At 40.4% G+C, this 24,028-nt stretch overlaps 1 protein-coding gene across 2 annotated transcripts in view; it reads left to right on the forward strand.

Annotated features, from left to right (window-relative positions):
• The first annotated feature begins 7,511 nt into the window (after positions 1–7,511).
• nhsl2 (NHS-like 2) overlaps positions 7,512–24,028 on the forward strand; it is a 161,039-nt gene continuing 144,522 nt past the window's right edge. For both annotated transcript variants that reach the window (XR_006093406.1, XM_042400667.1), the window contains exon 1: positions 7,512–8,315. Coding sequence is in view for 1 of the 2 variants with exons in the window: in XM_042400667.1 (XP_042256601.1) it covers positions 8,015–8,315 (301 nt within the window). In the remaining variant the exon portion in view is untranslated. The remainder of the gene's footprint in view (positions 8,316–24,028) is intronic.

The following is a 24,028-nucleotide window of genomic DNA, read 5'->3' on the forward strand; positions in this document are numbered from 1 at the left end:
GTTAGCTAACCAATGTTGTCGGCATGGTGACGGCACCCACCTGTCACATAAAGCAGCCACACCCTTAATCATGCATAACTTTAAGCCTTAATGAAATTGAAATGGGTGAGTTATATAAAAATTAACCCCTGTACAGTTGTCATGAACAGAGAAATTAGCTTTAGAGACCAAAACCGTTTTTTGCACCAGGCTGTAAACATGTTTATTTCTGCTGTAAGGTTGGGCATTTTAACATGAGGGTCTATGAGGATTAACTCGCTTTTGGAGCCAGGTGGCCATTCAAGGAACTGCAGAGGAGATGATTTCATGTTCTCATCTCTCTTGTTTTAACCAAGAGCTTTCATTATGAACAGCAAACTTTTTCTCTGTTGCAAATTAGTAGTATATAAAGGTAATTATTAGGATAAAGGGTTGGTCTTTTCAGTTTTGGGGACTTATTGGATGAAGGAGTGATCAATGCAACAGGTGGATGAAGATTGTTGCACGGCTGACACAGGATTTTTGAAGCTGGTACCTCTATTGATATTTGAAATTTTAAAAAATCTGATAATGATCAGCCAACATTGATTTTCTTTAAACAACCAATAACAAATTGCGACCAAGAAAAGTATTAGGCAGGATGTTTTACAGTTGAAAAATACTGATACCTTTGTCATTTATCAGCTTACAAATATGCCAATATCAATATATATCTGCAATTAACTAATATTGGCACATACTTTATACCAATTTATCTGTCAGGCTCTAATAAAAATATACCTAATTAGACTTTAACCCGGTTAAATGAAGGATAAGTAAGATAAACAAACACAGTTCTGCTGCCACTAACGTCACCTACAGCGTATGAGTCACTCTGGATCGGCGCATCAGTCAAACTCTGGATGTCAGACAAACCGATTCTGCTGATTAAGTGATGACGGACCATTAAATGCAGAAGAAGAAGAAAAAAAAGTTAAACAGAGAGAGAGAGAGAAGAATGTAGTAGAAGTATAATGGAGGTACAGAAAAGTGGGCTGAGCTGCTAAAACAATGAACTCAGTCATCGGAGGTGGATGGAGGGAGGGAGTGAGGGGAGAGCGAGGGGAGAGCGAGGGGGTGAGGACAGCTGTTTCTAATCAATTGCTTCCATGTGATTGACTGCCTGACTGACTGCCGGCTGACTGGCCGACCGGCTCGATGACAGTTGAGGTTGGGGGCCGAAGGCGGGCTTTTGACGACTAGCTTAAACTATCAGGTTATAATTCGATGACTAGCTGGTCGGCTAATTGACTAAATGACACGTTGGTTGTCATGGCAGCTGATTGGCTGAGTAACAGGATACCGATATGACTAGTGGGATGCCGTGGTAACTTTACGGATGATGTAATGTGGCCTCTCCCTTCCGCTTCTTCTCTCTTTCTTGAATCTCTTTGCACATAGTTTATATCAACATCATTTCTATTGCACACACACACACACACACACATGCACACACACACATGCACACGTGTGATCGCTCTCTTCTGTCTCTCATAAGTTTTTCTCATGTTGATGTTTTCAATTGTGTCAATAAAAGGCAGTTTATGTTGAAATTCCTTTTCTTTCTCTCGCCATCCCCCTCTCCATAAGACAGACACAGTCTGCATGAACAAAAACATTTAGGTAGGCCAAGTTCACGTCTGGGAGGGGTTGCTAAAGGGGGCCCGGGGGGCGCTCTGAGGACCAGATGTGCTTTTTTTGGGGGAGGGAGGGAGGGAGGGAGGGAGGAGGAGGAGGAGGGATACGTTCACGAGCCTCAATGGCAGAGGAAAGGAAAGGAGAAGAGGAGGAACGGGGAGTTTTCACGGGGCTCCAGAGAAAGTCCTGGAAAGTGTTGCAGAGACGAGACGCTGAAACGTCACCGTGCAGGAGAGGATCGGTGCAGTCGTTGGGGTTCAGTGTACAAGAGGAGAGTACGTTCACGCTTTGACAAAGAAAGGGACGACTCACGCTATCACAAACTGGATCCTTGATGTTATACAGATATTAAGATACCTCCAACATGTTGCAAGATAAATCTGAGGGGTTATAATTAACAAGATAGGAAAGAGAAGAGCAGATGTATTTACGCTACACAGAATTCTAGTTTTAGATTTCTTAGACTTTTACCAAAATGTGTTTTAATTGTTGAACTTTGGATGTTTTACCTCTTGAAACCTCTGAAAAATGACACTCTGAGAAGATAAAATCACTAATAATCACTCAGACATGTTCAGTCTGAGACAAGAGGTCATTAGCGGAAATGGCTCCATTTCAATGGGCCATAAACCAAAAAGGGTTGGGAACGTCTGACTGTAAATACTGATTAAGTGTCAGTTCCAAGATTAATCTTATAAACAGCCGACGGTAAGAAGGTCAAGGGTCAGAGCTGTTAAAAACTCCTGATTGTGCAAAACACAAAAAAACAAAAGAGCGACGAGGACGATCAGATATTGTTTGCAGCAGGTGGTTCGATTCCTCATCAATATCTGAAGGGTATTGTTTCAAAGAGCCACGGGAACATAAATAACGATGTGGAGGTCCGCCTCACAGCCAATCAGTAACATTGTCTTGATATGTGATCAATATATGCACTCTGATACACGTTGCTGAGATGCATCATTTCCGCTAGACTCACAGGTCAGTCTCTAAACGCCTCACTCATAGAGACTGAGGACAATCTCCGAGGTTTTGTTGTTAAAATTGGGTGGAAACAATTTAATAAAAACTCTGCATTGCAGAATCAATCCATAGTCTTTAGTCTTTCATGCAGTTCATTATGGAGGAGAATGGGGGGAGAGGTGTATCCTTGACAAAATGTAAGGGGCGCTGGTTTGTTAGCGGACCATGGTTGCCGTTCAAGCAACTACTGTGCCTTTAGAAATCCCCAGACTTCAGTAGACGGAGATCTCCGATATCTGGTAGTCTACGTTTCCGCTAGTTGCATCGAAATCTAGTAGTTTTTCAGCTATGCTAGCTAGCCTGAAAATAAGTAAAATAATGAATAATTAACATATCATCCCTTAGATTCTTCCCTGACTTTTCCTCTAGCACCATGATGAGGTTGACATTTTTGTTTTTTAGTGAAACGTCTCAACAACTATTGGATTTATCGCCTTGAAATTTGGTACAGACATTCATGTTCCCCTCAGGATCCTTTAACTTTTCTTCTAGTATTAACTAGCGATCGTGGTTAACTTTATACCTGCTAAACAATCATGAGCCAGTTTCATAAAAGCGATTTACAAACACCGTTTACACACAAATCACAAATGATCGTCGCTCGCAATTTGCAGATAAATTTGTCCAAACTTCAGTACTCTTGCATGCTCATGCATGGGTCACAATGTGTTAAAATGTGTCAAAATGAACGCTAAAGGAGACAATCTCATGTTGCAAATTTGGTGAAATTGCATGTTTGACGTTTGCATTTGTGATTAGCTTGAAGCATCGATGTACAAACGACCTTAATCAAGCGCCTCAAGTTCATTATAAGCATCAAACTGTGTTTTCTGTTGCAAATTAATAGTATATAAAGGTAATTTTGAGGACTTGTTGGATGAAGGAGTGATCACTGCTACTACTTTTGGCCATTTGGTGGAACTTTTAAAATGCTGAGACAAAGCCAAATGGTGTGACTTTAAAACTGCATGAAAACAGTGTTGAGAAATATCAGTTTATGCAAGTTTCTTCTTCTTCATATTGCACAAAACTGTCAATTTATCTGCCTGTGTCTGTCAAGGACACTCATGCTGCTATCATGTGAGTAAAAGGTCTTCAAAACACTGCCGGAGGACGTATTTTTAATTTGTTTCAGGCATTACGTTTTTCTAATTTCATTTTGGAATTAAACTCTTTTATTCTTGCGTCATTTCTCATAAGAGGAGGTCAACGGGGGACAAACTACAGTCAGATTTACAGCCGAGGAGATGTGAGGAGCTGGCTGGGGAAAACAGTTGTGAAACAAGAGTAGTAAAAAAAAAAAAGTCCCAGAAAGGGAAGACAGAGCTGAAGTCCCCTCCACGTCTCCACCCTTCCCCTCAGAGTCCAAGTGAGAGTGCCTGAGAGGCTCCTGCAGCGATTTGATTTCTTAAAGTGATACTCTGACCACATTTGTTGCCGTATTTTTCATGTGTGTGCACTTGTTGTCACACTGCGGGAAGGAAAAAGAATCCGCTCCGTGAAGTCGGTAATATCGGTTGACCAGAGACATTTGGCTCGGATCAGGGTTGTGTTCAGGCGCTCTCCTCAAAAAGCAGGAAAACAGAAAGCTCCCTTTACAGGTGAAATGTTTGAAGTCCATATAACAGCAAGCATGATCTTGTGACTGTGCTATGTAATATATCTGATGAGTAACCTGTCTGGACTCATGTAGAAGACTCTCTGAACTCAACACATCTGTGCGAAACTCATGGCATGTGAAAGCAACAACATTAGTGAAAACTTCAGATGCAGCTAATAGGGGTTAGCTTGCAATCTTGGGAACCGCAGCAGGAAAATTAGCTAAGTGACTGGCTTGTTATCTGCTTATCCAGGTCTGTCCAGTAGGTTTTGAGACAAGCGGGCTCTGATCTCAGTCATGAACTGTTTCATGTTGGTCTAAAGTCTTTAACTAATCAGACTGGATTTAAAATGATCTATTTTTAGTGTTATTTTCTGGTGTTTTACCAAGCAAAGCAGGTGTTTTCCCTTCTCAGCTGCACCTGCAATACCTACAGTTGTTACCACTGCTGCACAAATCAACTGTTTGACTAACTATGAAGATACAACATCTGTTAGCAGTTGGAAATTTTAGGGGTGTAAGGATAGAGAGCGTCAAATGTACAGTTTATAAAGCCTTCTGAGGCAAAATTTTGATTCTGACCTCTATAAAGAATGGACTTGACTTGAAAGTGATCTTGTTAGCTACAGGTAGCCAAATCTACTGTATCCCTCCAGACTCTTGGAAACCATTTATTCTTTTATTTTCTTTCATTATGGAATCTCCAGCCTGATAAATAGTTGTTTATTTTAGGCTGACACCTCGCTAAACATGCCTCCCTACTTGGGTAGCAGTGCTATCATTGGCCTGACATGGCTCCCTTTCGTGGCTACAGAGACAGCTGTAATTTGATAAGTTGACTCAAGTGATGTCACTTGAGTCAGCGTTGGTTGGGGCAGAAATCTACAAGTCTGAAAATGAAAAGAAAAAATGGGGGGATGAGGCGTTAGAAAGTAGTGAGGTTACCAGACCTCTGTGGCTCGCTCTTCATCCCTGCATGAGTCTAGCAGCTCCAGGCTACATTAGCCGCTACTAGCATAACACATCTGAATCTGTACAATCGAGTGTTTTGTGTCTGGTTGCATTGCCTCTGCCTGTGAATGCAGTGATGCTACTGACTCCTAATATCAATTCAGTTTCATCTGTTTTTTATAAACTTTTTGATTAGTTGTTTGGTCTTTAAAATGAAAAAAGTCCCATCAAAATTTCCGAAAATCAGAGTTCAAGTCTTCAAATTGCTTGTCCAAAATGTAAAGATATTCATTTTGACAGCAACAATTCCAACTCGAGGTGGACTTACTATCTTTTTTCCAGAGCTTTCAACCAAATCACACAGATGTGACTGAAAGCAAAGTCTTGTTCTTAAGTCTTTAACCACTTTAAAATCAAGAATTAAATCAGATTAGACTTAAAATGATCTAATTTTAGTGTTCATTTCTGGCATTTTACCAAGAAAATAAGGTGCGACTGAAAGCTCTGGACAAAGTAAGTCAACCTTGAGTGAGATGGTTTAATTAAAATACTATTTCTAAGGTCAGGTATGAATTTAATTTAAAATATTCAATTTACAAACTTATAAAAGAAAGAAAAGCAGCAAATCCTCACATTTTAGATCAATTAATCAACTGTTGTTGATTCATTTTCTGTTGATCAATCAGTCAACGTCTCACCTTAACGTCGCTGTAAATTCAAAATGGCCACAACGGTAACACAGTCTACTGTATAACAGCCTCTGATTTTGTGATCCTGTCCCCACCATCTGGAAATATGTGCCTGGAGTGGAGGACCTGTATTCAGTTTATAGATCAAGCGGGAGAGAAGAGAGACTACAGCGCTCCATGTCGTCTTGGTTCATTTTAACTCTGACTCAGGAATTTCTGTCCCCTGGTTCTTTCTTCTCCTCATTTCCAGACCCACTTGTTTAAACCGACCTCATTTTTTTTTTTTTTTTTTTTTTTTTTTCCACCACACAGTTTCTACTGACATGTCTGGTTGTGCTGCTGAAATCTCAGTAGTTCAGGTTCAAGTTCAGATACATTTATTTGCATGAATGAAAAAAGCCAGTATGATGCATGACAATAAATACTGGTATATTTGAGGAGGTTGATTAATCTATAACAGAAATACGTCAAATGAAAAATACAGGATATGGCCAAAAGTATGCGGACAGTTGAACATTTTGCCCTCAGGTGCTTTTCAGAGGGATCCAGGACGTCTTGTAGCTGCTGCAGTGACGTTTTTTTAATAAAACATTGTTGTTGACTGTCACTGTTTATGATGATGATGACTAGGATGGTGTTCATGAATATGTTGATGTCAGTCACATTGATGTTTACACTATTTACTGCTGCCTTCTTCATATTGTCCTACCTGTCTGTCCTCTACGTATGGAGGCGCTCAGTTTCCTCCCCTGAGGGATTAATAAAGTATTTCATAATGTAGCTATTGTATTGCATCCCTGACACACATACGCACACACATAAGCTCCATGGTGCATGAAAGATTTCATCCATCCCCTGTCTTCTTCCCTCCTCTCCTCCTCCTCCTTCTCCTCCTCCTCCTCCTCCTCCTCATCTCTTCTTCTCCTCTCCCTCCTCCAGCCAGGTTTCCTTCTCAGGAAACACCAGACTGTTGCACCCTGCGTCGCTTCGTCAAGCCGGAGAGAATAAGATCTGACGCAGGGGAGTGAATGAAAGCTTTATAATAAAAGCACACACTGTGGAGAAAATATAAGGCAACAAAATGACTCATAAAAATGGCACCAACACATTTTTATAACTATGTTTAGTAATATTACTGTTTATTATTAAAAGAACTTGTTACAAGACTGTGATAGGTCTACTCATGACTACAGAAAATCAACATTTAAAGCATGTAAAAACACTTAGAAGAGAGTAAACAGTGGATAACTTAATAAAGAAAAGTCAATCTGTTTGTATACGCTTACTTATGTTCCCTTTATGACATGAAGTTTCAGCCTCATGTTGTCTATTAGAGTAGTTAAGTCTTTATTATCCCCACTGGGGTGATTCATTTAGCAGCAAACAGTTAAAAAACATAAAGAACATTAAGATTGAGTCCTAAAACACATGCAGATAAAGGACATACAGTTCCAGTATTATAGTTAACATACAAAAGTGCCCAATCAGTCCTAGTCCACCTCCAAGTTCAAACTTTGGAGAGCCTCTAGGACAAATACCTGTTCCTGCTACATCTAGAAATCCTTTATATGCCCAGAAAAAATGAGGGAAAACTCAGAATAAAGAGGGTTTAGAGGGTCCTGAAGAATATCCTGAGCTTTCCTATGTGATAACCCTCCTCTGATAAACAAGCCAGAAGTCATTCAGATCACAACCAGTGATTTTAGAAGCTCATCCTCACAATTTTACCTTATATTTTATCCGTTTTCTTTGCACTTTAATGGTTCGGATCACTTGTGGTTTATGGCTATAATTTTGAAAGTTAACACCGGATGTCATGTGTGTTACACTGTGGTTGATTTGACAGCAATCCACTGAGCAGCTGAGACTCCTCTACGCCGTAAAAAGGGAAAAGCTCGCAGTCAAAAACAATGAGGGCGCACGACGCGCAACTCGCTCCAAGCCTCTCCAACAGCGGCGGAGTTTTTCCTCCCGGAGGATTCATAGCATGCGTCTGTGCGCCAGCGGGAGAGAGAAGGATCACAGGAATATAACTTGACGTATCTGCGGAGTTTGTTATTATTTTTTTATTTGCAAGAGAGGAGGGAAAGGAATCATGCCTTTTTGCAAACGGACGATACTTCCGAAAGATGTGTGCAAGCCCGACGGCGGGAGGCTGCGGGAGGCTGCGCGCCCGCGGCAGCTTGAGATTTTCGGGGACTTGGTGGACGTGTGCGGCTTCACCTTGTGCTCGGTGCTCCGGCAGCTGTCGGATCTGTCCCGGCACTCGGTGAGCATCCTGGAGGAGCTGGAAGGAGAGCTGGTGTCAGTCTGCCACCGGTCTGGCGCGCTGGAGGGCAGAGTGGTCCGGCTGCAGAGGCACGTCGCGGAGCTGGTCAGCAAACCTCCACCGAGAAGTAAGAGGAAATTAAAAACCCAGGAGGAAAAAAAAAAAAAAACCCACCTGGAGTCACTTTACACAGCTCGCAGCTGCAGGAGCAGAGCTGAAACAGATTTTTTTTTTAAGTCAGACATTGGTGTCAAACTTTAGGAAATGAGCTTAAATTCATGTTTTCTTTTTTTTTTCTGGAGGGATTTGTGGTTAATTGTTGCCTTATCACCTTCTTCATGAGTCAATATGACTCAGAACAGTGGGGTCATCTCTTCCCTGTGCGTCTTAAGGTTTATTCAGGGTGTGAGTAAGTGAGAGGTTTATTATTGGAGGGTTTGTTATTGTCAGCTGGAGAGAGAGAGAGGAGAGAGAGAGGTGTCCTGAGTTCAGTTGCTGCAGGAAATATTAGATTTTGGCACATGAACACTTTGGATATTGAACTGGCTGAGTTAATTACCTCAGTTAATTGCTAAAGTAAAGCATAAGCATGTCGATAACTGTTGTATGATGTTAGTACTTCTTCTCTGTTGTTTTTTTTGTACAGTTTCAGACTTTAAAGTTGGCACAACAGGAAGTGAATGCAACACCTTTTACACCTTGTCACACTGACTTTCTATCGGCTTCGGTTCTCGGGGCATGCAGGTTTACCAGATGCTCCTGAAGGCATCACGTTGTGGGTGTGGAGAGAGAGGAATGTGAACTCGGTGTAATTGTAGAGATGTCATACGTGTTTTGTCAGTCTACCTGTCACTTTGTCAACTCCTTCACTGCTCCTCATGTGAAGTATTGTTTCTTTACTCCCCGCTGACACGATCGCATCAGTTTTTGGATTTAAAGCGACGTGAAGCAGGTGAAGGCAAGTTTGGGTTCAAGATGATGCTCCTGTCACTCACTTAAAGAACTTAAAGTCGCCCTCTAGGATACTCAACAATGTGTTTTGCTTGCTTGTTTTAGTGTCACTGTGCTGATGAGGGAAAGTTTCTCTGAGCTCACCTTCAATCTGAGTTTAAGGCCTGCACCTATGAGCATGATTAGTGACATCACAACTAGTTTGGAGCCAATCATAGTCCAGTATTCAACTTACACAAGTGTGATGTGGAAACTTGAAACATCCACTGTAAATACAGTGAGAATTGACTTTTCTGTGAAGTAAAAAATCTTTTTAAATGAGGAAAAAGAAGAATTTTGAAAGTATTTTGACATTTCTGGAGGGAATCTTTAAGTTAGGAAAGTTTCAGAAGACTTTAAGGGTCATATTTGGTGATATTTTAGGATTCAAATTTGTCTTGTGATACTCGGACTCAGACATTGCAGAGGACTAACTTTGATTTCCATTACAGTGTGTTTTGTGGTGTTGCTAAGTCAAGAAATTCTATTGAAATAACTAAAAAAAACTACAGATTTCCACACGCTTTTCATCCCTTGTGTGGTTTTCAAAGCTAATTTTTCATTTTCAAAAAGCCTGGTTGTACTTTTTCTCACTATCTTAAAAAACGTGTCAAGGCTTTCCTTCCAGAGAAACATCAACACTGAATCAGACGCTCTTGTGTCTTGCTGAGAGACAGTTTGAATAGATTCTTGTCTGGCTGGTCGGTTTCCTAGAACAGGTCACCTTTAAGGGCTACAGTAGAGTCGTGATTTCAAGCTTTCACACATCCAGAAATCTCACAATAACCATCAATAATGTGAAACTGCCCTGTGATACATTAGCTTGTGTTAGCCTACAGTACGTTACAATGCAACACTGATCCACACAATAGTATCAATACCACAACAATACCTTCTGATAGTTGATTTGATAGTTTAATTGATGTTTTTATTCAAACGTATGAGCACAAACACTGAGCTCTATACATCGACATCTGCATCTTAAGGACACATACCCACCTTTATTTGACAACTGTTCCAATGCAGGTGAGCTGCAGCGGAGATGCATGATGGGAAATTTGCACTGTGGCCACCTTCAACTTGTTTTACTCTGCAAACTTTGCACAAAATATTCGCAGGTGGTTTTTCTCTTTGTTTGCGTTACAGCTCAAAATTGAGCAAATGAAAAAGGCAAGCCGACTGTGAACACGAGTTTACGAGGCTGTCAGCAGTGTGTGTGTGTGTGTGTGTGTGTGCGTTTTTCTTACCTCTTGGGGACCTTTTCCAGTGTAAACACCGTCCTAGTCGGGACCAGCAGTCCTCACGGGGACCAAAGCCCAGTCCTAATGAGGCAAAACATCATTTCTGAGGTTGTGGTTGAGGTTTGGGTTTATGTTAGGCGGTCTGCAATGAATGGAAGTAAATGCAATGTCCTAACAAGGATAGCTGTGCAAACTGTGTGTGTGTGTGTGTGTGTGTGTGTGCGTGTGTGTGTGTGTGTGCACGTACCGTATGATAAGAGAAAGTCCCTCCAAACGCAGCCCAGATGTAGAGCTGGAAAGAGGAGAGGAAGATAGATAAAACAAAACACAGCTCGCCTCTTAGTTTACTTTTCCGAGAGGAACTCACCCATGTGTCGGCCGGTGTGTGTGTGTGCGCGTGCATCTCTGTGTGTGTGTGTGTGTGTGTGTGTGTGCGATCTCACTCTTCTTTCTCTCTCCTTTCTAAATTCTGTGTGGGCTTTTGGCGGCAGCGTACTGTATCACTAACATGTGGGCAGAAGAAGCACACGGCTAAATAATCAATAGAGCCGGCCTGGGCCTTCGTCTCTCATCATCATCCTCACTCTACCACCTCTCTCTCTCTCTTACCTCCTCCTCCTGTCTCACCAAAGATAGAAAACACTGATCCACCTTTTACAAAAATAATAACAAGGCGTAAACATTTGGGTTTTCCTCCTTTGCAGAGTTTTGTTTCACATGTTCAAACACTTTCCTCTAAAATTTCTGCACCGCACATAACTGAACTCTCCTCTGCACATCATTCTCCACACTCACACCCTCTTATTGATAAATATTAAAGATTTTACTGGTTTCTAAAGAATCAAACAGGGAGTTGAAGGGGTTATAATGTTACCGGAGAAGCATACAGTAAAATAAATATGATTTAACACCAAACCAATTAAACTTGGTGGAAAAACTACAAGCATGTGCATGAATCTCTACAGAAGCATTATTTAGCTATTTAGAGCAACATCATGCACAATAATAGAGAAGTTTCATACCCTGGGCAATGTTTTTGCTGTAATGCTGACTGGCAGTAATGGACACAGGTGTATTTTATGGTTTGAAGGGGTGAAAAGCACCTGATCAAGGGGTGGGGGTCTCTTTTATTATTTTCATAATCAATGTCACAAATCACAATATCCTAAAGCACACAAGACTTAAAAGTCCAAAATTATTCAAATAACCGTAAAGAAAAGCAGCAAATTCTCACATGCAAGAAGCTGGAACCATCAAATATTTGGCATTTTTGCTTAAATCAAATTATTCCACTCATACATTATCAGAAATCTTCCAAACGATACAGTGTGGATGGTTCGCTCTCTGATTTCGTGTTGGATGAAGTTTCCGTAGGTGGCGCTCTTTTCTTTGTTCTAGTAACCCAGTTCTTCTATTTATTACAAACAAACTGAAAAGACTCATGTTTTTTATTGTGTCATTTATTGTGTCTAATCTGTCTGGATTAGTCGTTTAGTAAATACCTTCCAAAGCTATAAAACTATAAACGAATCAAAACGAATCCATACGACTGAAGGTTTTTAGGCATGAAAACTACATTGTTAAAGTTTAAAACTAAGTTCACATTCTTTTCCTTCATTCGTGGACAAAAAAAAAAAAAAAAAGGTTTTGTGGATATGTGCTTTTCCTCCAATAACAACCACTGACAATCCCCCCCTCCACCTGCCAAAAAAGAAAAGTGAAACTCGGTCAGAGTTGCATAAGGCTACGGTGAAACACATGTTCCAGGCCTGGATGAGGGGATTTTTTCCACCACGAGCTGAGAGTTTGTTCAGGAGTCGGATCTCCTGAGCTGCTTCCAGGACTCCGACACGCCGGAGAGCCCGGAGGGGATCTCGGAGCTGAGTTTCCTCCTATCTGGGCGGAGAGGAAGAAGTGGTGCTGATACGGAGGAAGAGGATGTTAGAGCTTGATAGCATGACAGTATGTGTGTCCTCTTTCCACTAGAAGTTGTCACTCACAGAGGCTTGAACTTGAGGAGTTTGTCCTCTGCAACACCTCCTCCGTTTCTCCTTCTCATTATGGGTTTATTTCCTTCCATATTCTCTCCGCTGCTGTTGACCCTAAGTGGGGCAGGAATATCCCAAGTATGTGACTGGGAACCAAAGTTCAGTGTTTTCTTTTTCGGCTTAATTCTCTGGGAAACCACATTCTTCCTTTGACCCAAAACTGATTTTACAGGCTGGTTTTTTTGCCGCAGTGTGTTGTAACAAAATGTTCCCCTCCGCTCGGTCCCAGCAGAGGCAGGGTTGAAGGCTAGTCGGAGGTGGAGGGCTTTTATTTTAAAGGGTGAATCCGCAGGGAAATCGCATCTGCTCTCCGTGGTCGGAGATCGTTAAACACGCTTCGAAATCTCGGTCAGTGATGTCACAGCAGGTGCAGGAAAACACCTCCTGTGACATCACTGGCAGGGGTGTATCCTAATGTGCAACATGTTTAAGTTTCAGCACCTGGAGAGCTCTGCAACCCCTTTCTGCTCCGACTAAATCATGATATCGTTGAATTAACTTTAACAGAGAAAGGTTTCGATGAGGTCAACATTCTTTGCGTAATTTAATCATCAAATGTAGGAGAAAATCTGTGATTTCATTTAGAGTAAATAACAAAAACATGATCCACATGCACACATACTTTACAGTTTTTGACCATTTTTTTTCTTTTACCACTCTAAAGAGGAATCTTCCCCAATGTAATTTGGTTTATCCAATTTGTTTAATCCATGAAATGTCAAGAACAATTAAAAAAATGTTCATAACAAGTTCCTGGAGCCAAAAGTGATGCTTTAAAATGGCTTTTTTTTGTCCTAACAACAGTAAAATGCCAAAGACATTAACTTTTCAACGATATTAAACATATAAAGACACCAAATTAGGATTGAAACTAACAATTATTTTCATTTTTGATTCATCTGATTAATCATTTTGTCTATAAAATGTTAGAAAATAGTGAAAAATGCCCTTTATATAATATTGTAGAGCTCATTATGTTGTCTTCAAATGTCTTTTTTGGTCCAAAATGCCAAAATATTCAGTTCACATTGATATACGACAATGAAATCCTCACATTTGAGACGATGGAAGCAATAAGCGATTGGCATTTGCTTGTTAAAAAATCCCTTTTCTAAAATAGTTTCCAGTGTTTGTTTTCGATTAATTTTTCTGTTGATCAGTCAGCAAATCTTGGCAGGAGTTAAAAAGGAATGCAGCTACAGTGGAGTTTTGAGAGCGTAAAAAATGTGTCGGCGTCATCTAAAAACGGTCTGTTAATGAGCTGTACACACGCTGAATGGAAAAAAACATAAACATCCATACAGGTCACTTTAGCCATCAAAGTCAAGACAGCTGTGTTCTGGTTTTTTTTTTTTTGAGGCCATCTGTTGAAAAATTGAGACAAGTTCAGAGCGGGACATTTATGGCAGTTTGACACACAAATTAACGCCTTTTTCTGCAAGTTTGGCCGTTTATAACAACCGGTGTTTGTTTTGGCCTTCGGTACGGAGCTGTGGTTTGGAGAGAAGGAGCGGAGACTTCGCTGTAGAGCTGTCGTTTTTGCATCAGCGTTCATCAATCATACGGAGAGAAAATCCATCATTTCATCTGTGAGTGGGCACAGGGACCAAAAACTCTGTACCAGCATCGACCCCTAAAGACAACAAACCGGCGCTGACAGAATAATGAGCGTATGACATGAAAAACTGCCCGAATCTCACCTGAATAAAAGTTAATGTCAGTTCTCTGGAGGTCATTCTGGTAAAGGTTGTAAATCATGAACTGAAATAGAAGCAGATGAAAGGAGGGCGAAGTAGTAAAGCACAACACTCCTGCAGCGTGTTGTAAGTTCAACATATTGTTGGAGTTATAGCACAAATAAGTGGCACTAAACTGTACAAGATAGTTACAAAAGTAAAGATAAAACTCAAAATGTATTGTTTCCCAAACTGCTGTCATTGCAGAACTGTTAAAAAAGGTTGATCAGTGTTTACATCTTTGACATATATAGTGATATACATGCTTAGTATTGTGCTGTACAGTTGCTGTTATTGGGATTGTGGCAAAAGTATGCTGCCTTCACTTGTTGTGGTTGTTTTTAAACAGTTTCTGTGTGTTCAAACCGAACAAAAGACACTATTAGATCCGCTAATAGATGCAAAGACGAGATGAAAATGTTTCAATTTGAGCAAAAGATGTGCAGAGATTCTTGGTCTTTATGAATCTGCTTCATAAATGTACAGAGATGAGAGAAAAAAGGAAAGACGGGAGGGAAATAACAGAAAAAAGCAGGTTCTCTGGTGAGTAAGGAGGCACACTCACACATGAACCCTAATCCGAACCTTAACCCTAATCTGAACTTTAACCTTAACCCTAATCTGAACTTTAACCCTAATCTGAACCTTAACCCTAACCCGAACCCTAACCCTAACCTTAACCCTAATCCGAACTTTAACCCTAACCCGAACCCTAACTTTAACCCTAATCTGAACCTTAACCCTAACCTTAACCCTAATCCAAACCCTAACCCTAACCTTAACCCTAATCTGAACCTTAACCCTAATCTGAACCTTAACCCTAACCTTAACCCTAATCCAAACCCTAACCCTAACCTTAACCCTAATCTGAACCTTAACCCTAATCTGAACCTTAACCCTAACCTTAACCCTAATCTGAACCTTAACCCTAATCCTAACCTTAACCCTAATCTGAACCTTAACCCTAATCTGAACCTTAACCCTAACCTTAACCCTAATCCAAACCCTAACCCTAACCTTAACCCTAATCTGAACCTTAACCCTAACCCTAACCCAACACATGGGAATGACACAAGGCAAAAAATTTGCTTCATTTTCCATCTGAATTCACCTTTAAGCCTGCATTAACTGACTTTTTGGCTACTTTGGAGCAGCAGAAACAAGATTTTAACACTCTGTCAACACTTTTTAAGTTGATATGTTGAACTTGTTAGCAAACAGTTGCTTATTCCCACATCCAGCAGTTACGGAGCAACGTTATCATTCAATCGGGGTCGTGTTTCTGTCCACTTGGTGGACGTACGTCCGATAATCACTCTGTTTTTGCTCTCTGCCTTAAACTCCTGAGGAAAATATCTGTCAACGAAAAGATATTGATCATAGCTGCTTTAAGTTGTTGACTTTGGCAGCGTCACTGAAAGGTTTTCCAGATATCGGTTTGGTTTATGACCGTACTTATGTGTGGGACAGTCATGTTCCTCCTAGTAGTGGTTGTATCATATGTGACAGCATATTATAGTTCAGTTTTTGATTAAAATGGTCACCAGTTTGATGCGTCTTTACATGAATGTTGCTCAAGATGAAACCTACAGACGACTTGCAACTGACCAAAGGTTTGAGTTTAGTATCAAACTAATGAGATACAACTGAGCAGTTAGTGTTTTTACACTCCAACAGGAATGCATTAAACGTGACACACTAAATAAATCAGAATATCTGTTTTCTCCTTCCTCGCTTGTTGGTAGTGATCACTTGTTGCTTTCTTTCTACTTTTAAACTTCTGATTTACTTCCAAAATCCTGTTATGAAACTCAAATGGTTGATGAAGAGATGAGAAACAGGCTTTAAATCTCTTCTCTTTCTCTTACTAATTCCTTTCCTCCCTCTCTCTCCCCTCCCTCGTTCCCACGGGTGGACGTCAACCTCATGACTCAGTGTCCCTCCCTGTTGGCCCCTCTGTAATTCCCCCTCTCCTTTTTTCATACTTCTTTTCCTTTCCCCCCTTTATCCTCCAACACTTCTCTGCATGCTTTTGACGAACAGTGACATGCACGAGGGGGAAAAAAAAAAAAACCCTCCAAAAACAGCTCTGGAAACTTGCTTTGAATTGATTTTTACAGCTTTATTCAGGTTCTGACGCCACAAAACGATGCATTCAGTGGCGACGGGTGACTTCGGACATCTCGGCGCTCATTTTGGAGATGCTCTGTATTCCCTGAAAGTTTGTTTTTAATCACTAATGCAGGCCGTGCATTGAATCAAAACATCTTTTCCAATGTCAAAATGTTCCCTGGCCTCCCTTTTCTCCTCTTCCTCCCCCACTATCTCTCTTCCTACAGGCGGTGATTCAGAGCCGACACTCCAACACATTGCAGTAGAAAGACTTTTGTTCGTTCTTTTATCAGTCTGGTTTAGTTTTCTTTCTAGTGAAATTTAATATTCAGAAGAATTCCCAGAAGTGAGTCTCATTTGCAGACTTTTAGAAATTAAGTTGAGTTAGTCATTAAAACAATAACGTCTTCCTGATATAAAACCGGTCCTGCTGAAGAGATTTAACCAGGAATAGATTTGATGGTTGTGTTATTTGTCTGCATTGTCCAGTTACCTGATGAATCACCACCAGGGTTTGATAAAGATCCAAAGCAGCTGTAGCCAGTTCTCTTTGACATTTTGTGGGTCAGCTGTGCACTGCTACAGATATTCTTATATTTATGTTGGTGATAGCTGATATTTAGCATCAATATTTAGGAAAATTTGACCTTTTAACAATATGCAGTTACACCTTTCAGTCTGGAGGAGCCTCTGAAGCAACGTTTAGACATTTGACACTAAGGGTTTTTCCAGACCTGCGCTTTTTAGCCCAGTTTTCACCCCTTAGTGAGATTCGTTTAGGCAGGTCTGAACACAGTAATCGCACTCAGGTGTGGACCAAACAACTATACTATGACCCTTTGAAAGAGGTTTTCTCGGTGTGGTCCCACACAAAATACAAAATACAGCGTTGTATTTGGCCAACGGACCTTCTTCAGGACCTTCTTCCGCTGACCAGAGCAAACAAAACCCTTAAAACTTTCCATAACAAACTGAGGATGATAAATAAAACAGCCGCTACTATCAGTCGATCTTAAAAAAAGTGCATGAGAATCAATTCCTTTTTTTTAGGGACTTCCCACATGCAACCAATGTAATTTTTGATCAGTTACACATGACAAACACAATTTTCTCTTGTGTTTGAATGCCTTCCTCTCTAGCACTCATTTTAGATATTTAACAGACAAAGACAGCAAAGATTTTCATTATTTGTTAAGCTGCAGATTATGTTTCCCAATAAATTGTTTTTGTAATTGTTTCTATACTCTTTGGAGCTGTTCTCGCTCTCTTCAGTGATGAAGGAGCATGTCACCCAGTGCAGCGATGTGGCTGCATTGGCGTGTTTTTAATAGTTTTTGGATAAAAACAGAGAAAATAAGATATATCAGGCTTTGGAGACACACACAATACTTGTAAGTAGGATGAGTTCATCGTTGGTTTGGCTCTGCACATGAGATTAAATAAGTGCAAACCCTTTGTTGTGCTTTGACTTTTGGACTCCCTTTTTGTTTTTGGTTGAGTGCTGTGGGTTTTTTTTTTTTGTTTTACTTCTACGAAGGCCAGTGAGGAAACCATAGTAAATGTACTACATTTAATGTTGCTGTTGGAGCTGCAAGTGTTTTCACTGGAGATTGTGGGCATTTTTCTTAGTCTTATATGAGTATATGTGTGTGTGTGTGTGCCTGGTTTTCTGTGTGTGTGAGTGTCATTAGTTCCTAGAAGCCAGGATTAGGTGGAGGTGGAGCTTTGGGGGCCCGTAGTGGTTTTTGTGGTCATTAATTACTGAAAGAGGGAGAGAGAGAGAGAGAGAGAGAGAGAGAGAGAGAAAGAGAGAAAGTGAAGTGTGTTTGTACAAATGAGAAAATTAACAAAAAAAGAAAGAAAGAGAAAGAGCTGTTGTACTAAAATGAGAGCGAGTTGTAGATTCAGGTAAAAGAGGAAAAAAAAAAAAAAAACTACTAACAACTTCCTGCCTTGGCCGAGAGCCTGGTCACACACACACACACACACACACACACACACACACACACACACACACACACACACACACAGACTCTCTGTTACTCTTCGTCAGCCAAAGGGATAAAACTTTTCTCCCTTTATTTTAATCATTGTTTCCCTCCCTCTGCCTGCACTTTTTTTTTTTTTTTTTGGTCAGATGCGTTTCCACGGCAACCATCCACCTTGTATGTGTGTGTGTGTGTGTTTTTATGTCTTGTCTCCCAGTGTCTCTCGCCCTCCTGTAGTCCTGCTGTGAACTTCATGTTGTATTTCTTTTTCTAATATCAGCACCGATTTGTCAAACGGCACGAAGGCGGCGGCTTGTGAAAACAGTCGAGGCCTCTGTTACACACACACACACACACACACACACACACACACACACACACACATGCAGATACACACATACATACACTTTCCTGAGTATGTAGTCTTATAGTCGTCCCACGGGGAACGCTGTGTGGGAATATGAACGAATGTATGAACAGGAATGTGAAGAAAAGCTCAAACACACACACACACACACGTTCACAGGGATTTGTACCATCGAGTTAGTCAGATTGGGAATTACAGAGCAGAGAGAGGTAAGTGAAGAGAGGGAAGAGGAGAAAGATAGGAAGAAGAGAAGAAAGAGGAAGGAAAACTAGAGAAAATGAGGAGAGGAGGGCGAGAGGGAGCAAAAAGGGGAGACTGAGGAAAAGGAAGGAGGAGAGATAAGAGAAGAAGAAGGAGATGGAGGCAGGATGGGAAGATCAAAACCAGGAGAGATAGACAACCGTTAAAGAGACGGTTATATAATTTTACTTCATCTGATGTTGCAGTTTTGTCACTTAATGTTTAATTTACAGTAACGGAAAGCAGAAAATCTTCATATTGTTTGGCTTTTTTGTTTATAATTTAATCAATTATCCAAATATGGACTCATCGCTATGGTCTCTAGTAACTAGAGATATTTTTCCTACAATTTATTGTACTTATTTATCAATTTGTTATATCATTTTTATTGTTGTACTTATTTTGAGGTTTTATGTTCTTGGGATGGGGAAAAGACTGCAAAATAGTGGACTCATGCTATGTATGTGGATATACTTCCTTGCTGCATCAACTGTGTAAATGGTGTATGTTTAAATAATGTAGTAAAAGAAATTTTAAAAAAAAGCATCACAATGAAATTGTTTGTAATGAGCACTAATAGTCAAGACAAGTCCAAAACAATGAGAGACGTCTAGAAACAAGATGGAAACAAGGCCTCTTGTACTGACTGATTTAGTGTGTGTGTACAGTCAGATATAGAGATACAGAGTTTGTTAAGAGGGACATATAAGGCTTTTTGTGGTTTGTGGTTTATTTTTACACTGTTATGATGTCGGATATTTATGTTAAACATGGTCAAAGTTCCAAAACTTGAGGTTGAAGTATGTAGAAATGCTCCCTGCAAGTCAAAGACCAGGGCTTGAACCTGCTCTTAACGCTCTGTTTGTGATGTGTTTTTTCTACCTTGATGTCAGATAGTCGCCCATAAATGGCCGTCTATTCTGTATCCATCGTTGCTAAGGTTGTTCCACGTGTTGTTTGCAATGTCCACTCCCATATTTCTGACCGGATTTCGGCTTGAACATGTACGGATGTATTTTTAGAAGTTTCTATTTCGAGTTAAGTACGAGAAAATGAAGTGAAATCCTGAAGCTGATCAATCAGAACAGAGTGGGCTCATCAGGTGGGCGGGCCTTAAAGACACAAGAGCTAAAACGGCCTGTTTCAGACAGAGGCTGAACTGAGGGGCTGCATAAAGGGCCAGTATAAGATAAATAAAGAGTTCTTTGAACTGTAAATCATGCAAAGATATTCCAGTAGAGCCCCAGAATATAAATACAGAGCTGGAAATGTGTATGATACGTCCCCTTTAAGGTCAACAAACTCAAACATCAATACTATCGCTATATCTTCGGTCATGTGTGTATGTGTAGTCTCACCTACTGTGTTTACATGCTGCTGCCATCATGGCGTCTGCATCTGCTCTTTGAACAATGTGCCACCATTTAGACTGTCACACACAGACAAAACCTTAAACCTGTCTGGACCCTCAGGAAAACAGACCAAACATAATAATAATAATAATAATAATAAAAAAGCTGATTTTTCATTTTCTTGTCATTTTTCGCTGTAATCGTGCTTTTTGTCCTTCATACAGTACCATCACTCTTTTTTTTGCTGTTTCCACTTTTAAACTTTTCTTCCTCCATCCTGATTTTTTTCTCTTCCCCCCTTTTTCCTCCCTCTCCTCATTCCTCTGGGATAAGAATCTGCTCTCTGTGAGATAATATAAACACTGTCCTCATGCCTTGTCCTCATGTTAGCACTACAGAGAGAGAGAGACGGATTGTGTGCGTGTGTGTGTGTGTGTGTGCAGCAGAAAACAAGAGAAAAGTCTTACAAACATGACCAATGACAAACTGGAACATCGCCCGTATATAAAAACACTTGTAGGAGACGTTGCCGGACCCAGTGGAGGGAGGAGAAAGTGCTGCTCTGCACATGTACAGTATATCATTACACACACTGGGCCTCTTCCTGCATTGTATCACTGCTGTTACTTCATCTCTTAGGCTGCCGTGATATTTGTTATTTCTCACAGTGTGAAGAAATTGGGAGGATTTTGGGGATCTTTGTGACAAACCATCAATCTTTCTCTGAGGCGCGTGCCGATTGGTGATTGGATCGTATGTCGATGAACGTAGCAAGCGTGTGTACAGTCTAGGCTATTTGTCGGTGAATAAATGCTACAACTCCTCGAGACCCAAGACAAGTTCCTGTGTCTTGCTTGCCACCTGCTGATTAAAGCGGAGGAGGTTAGCCCCGAAGTTAGCGATGACTTCGACCCTGAAGCAGAACACAAAGTCTCCCCTGTGCTTGCTGACTACGGTCTGGAACAGGCTCACTTAAGCTGGACTGACCTTTAAGGTGGACCAGCTATTCTCATTTTAGTTGTATTCTATTCTAATTCCTTCAACCTTTCACGCTCTGGATCCACGCCCTGCTGCCTTGGACCAAAATGAACGTTAGCTTACTGGGAACACGGAGTGGTGCACACTTGGGCTAACGTTAGCTACTTTAGCTAAAACTTGCTAATGAGCAGGTGAGCGAACTGTCAGTCACAGCTGTCAATCAACGCCCACACTGCAGACATCAAAGCTGCTATAAGCCTTCAAATCTTATGAATGGAGTAATAATTTCCAAAATGACCATGAGCACACTTATTAGTGTTCCAAATTTAGCGATTGAGACCATAATGACTCGTTGAAAAAAATGACTTACTTAGTATTTCTAGAAATAAGTTGATGCTTTTTGCACTTATAGATACTTCTACATTGGCTTCGTTGGTAGTTTCCCGCTTGATCTGTGTGATTGTTTGACCACATATGTTGGATTCTTTCCTAAAAGTGTGTTCAGACTGAAAGCAAAGAGATGCAAAGACACGAGGTGACCAGAAGATGTTTCAACTTGATACTTTACGGCTCCTACTTAAAAGTCCAGTGTTTAAATTTGCACAATAACGCAAGCTGAAAGTTTGTTTGGTGTTCAGTCTGAACACCCTTTAACAGTTTTGCTGGTTCCAGCTTCTCAAATGTGAGAATTTGATGCTTTTCTTTGTACATACATACATTGTAAATGGACTGCATTTATATAGCGTCTTTCTAGTCTTAGAACCACTCAAAGCACTTTTACACTACAAGCCACAGAGGATGTAATCATTCAATTTGGGGTTCAGTATCTTGCCCCGTGACACTTGGACATGTAGATCGGAGGACCTAGGAGATACCGATCTGTTGTTTAATGGACGACCTGCTCTACCTCCAGAGCCACAGCTGCTCCTACGTCATACATGATCGACCTTCGATCTTGAAAATTGAAGACTTGAGGCTGTGGGGAATTATAACAGGCATTTTTAAATGATCATCAGATTAATCAACACTGGAAATAACCGTTGATTGCAGCCCGAATTGTTTTTTCAAAGCATAAATTGACCCACGTTTCGTGCAAAAAAGGCCAAAGTAGTTTGACGCAGACAAAGAATTTGTCTCCTAATGGTCAACATTGGTTTCTTTAAACCATCAAATCATTTTTTCCCCAATCTTAATGAGGTAGCTTTAGTCGCCAAAACGTAGTCAGACCTTAACCTTAGAGGTGGCAGATCAGAAATCACACTTCAGTTTGAATTTTCATAGTGGTAGTTTTGAAAAGAGAAGCTATTTTGTAATTTAGACAATAATATTCATTCATTCTTTAACGTTTAAGGTGTCAAAAACTCCATATACACCTATAAAAGTGTCAGGAAGTACGGCTGGTTACCTGTGTTTGCTATTCTTTTTTTAAATCTTTAAATATGATTGTCATCCTGGGTCTGAGTGAGTTAACAGACACGCATCATGTGTGCGTGTGTTCGCAGTGCAAGCTGGTTTTATCAATGTGTTTCTGTCCAGAGCTTTTTCTCTCAGGGCTGTAATGGACAAAAGGCTGGCTGTCAACACCAAAACGCTTAACGTCGGCCAAGGCATGCTGTAATGGTGGACGCAATCACTTCCAGATGACGGACAGAGGAGCGAGTGTGCGTGTGTGTGTGAGTGTGTGTGTAGCCGGGGTTTGAATTAGAGAATGAGAGCGAGGGGAAGAAGGGGAATATCAATTCGTTGTGGAGGGACTTACCTGGCTAAGAAGCAGGAAAGAAGAGAGAGTAAAGTGTGTTAGCATCAGCAGCAGGGTAGGAAAGGACGCAAGCAAGGAAAGGAGGCAAGGAAGCAGGAAAACATCACTGTAAACCTGCATTATTGGTTAGTTTGGTGAACTTGGTGGTAAGAAACTCAACAATATACAATACTGAAAACTGAGTGAAAAAGAGGAAAATGAGTCCAACTAACTTTATTAAAGTCAACATGAATTACACCAGATTTGATTAAACTGAGCAAAAATCTTAAAGAATTGCATTAAAAATTGAGCTGCATCAACTGTAATACGATGTCAAATCTACTTAGCGTCACATTTAAACAAATATCATAATGTTGCATAACATTCGATTATGTATTTTATGTTTAACAACCAAATACATTATAATTACTTTCATGTAACACAGGAGTTTAAATGTAAACATGGAAACCAGCAGGTTATACGTAAAAACAGAGGTCAACAATTTGATTTTGTTGAAAAAGCGTCTCTACAGTTCTCTATATATTCATGTTTTAACACAGATTTCAGGAATACAAATATTTCTCTGCAGGTTGCAGAAGATTAAACTGCATTTGGATTAATTAAACGTTTTTGAAACTAGTTTGGTGAAGCTGAAATCGCAAGATAGCTGAGCAGAAAATATTTTGACATTTTGCGGGTTTTTGCACTGGATTAATTAACTGGAAATGGTTTAAATTTAAATCAATTAATGAAAAAAAGATGTCATATATGAAAAACTACAGATCCTGACAGAGAACATTCAGCTTCTTCAGTATTTTCAGGTTTTATTTACTGGTTTTCGCTGCTTCAATCACACATTTTCCCTTAAAAGGTTGCACAATTTATCTGAAATTTAGGTTAGAAGATAAAATCCAGCACCGGACCTCTGCATGTTCGTTACATTTTAGCTCAATAGTGACATCCTCTGACTGAGCCCAAGCGTTTAAAAATAAAGGTTTTAAAAAATTACAGAGTTTAGGAGGAGAGAAGAGACGAGATCTGGCTGCGTTC

Source organism: Thunnus maccoyii, chromosome 22 (genome assembly GCF_910596095.1).
Source record: "Thunnus maccoyii chromosome 22, fThuMac1.1, whole genome shotgun sequence".
In the NCBI taxonomy this organism is placed as follows: Eukaryota; Metazoa; Chordata; class Actinopteri; order Scombriformes; family Scombridae; genus Thunnus; species Thunnus maccoyii.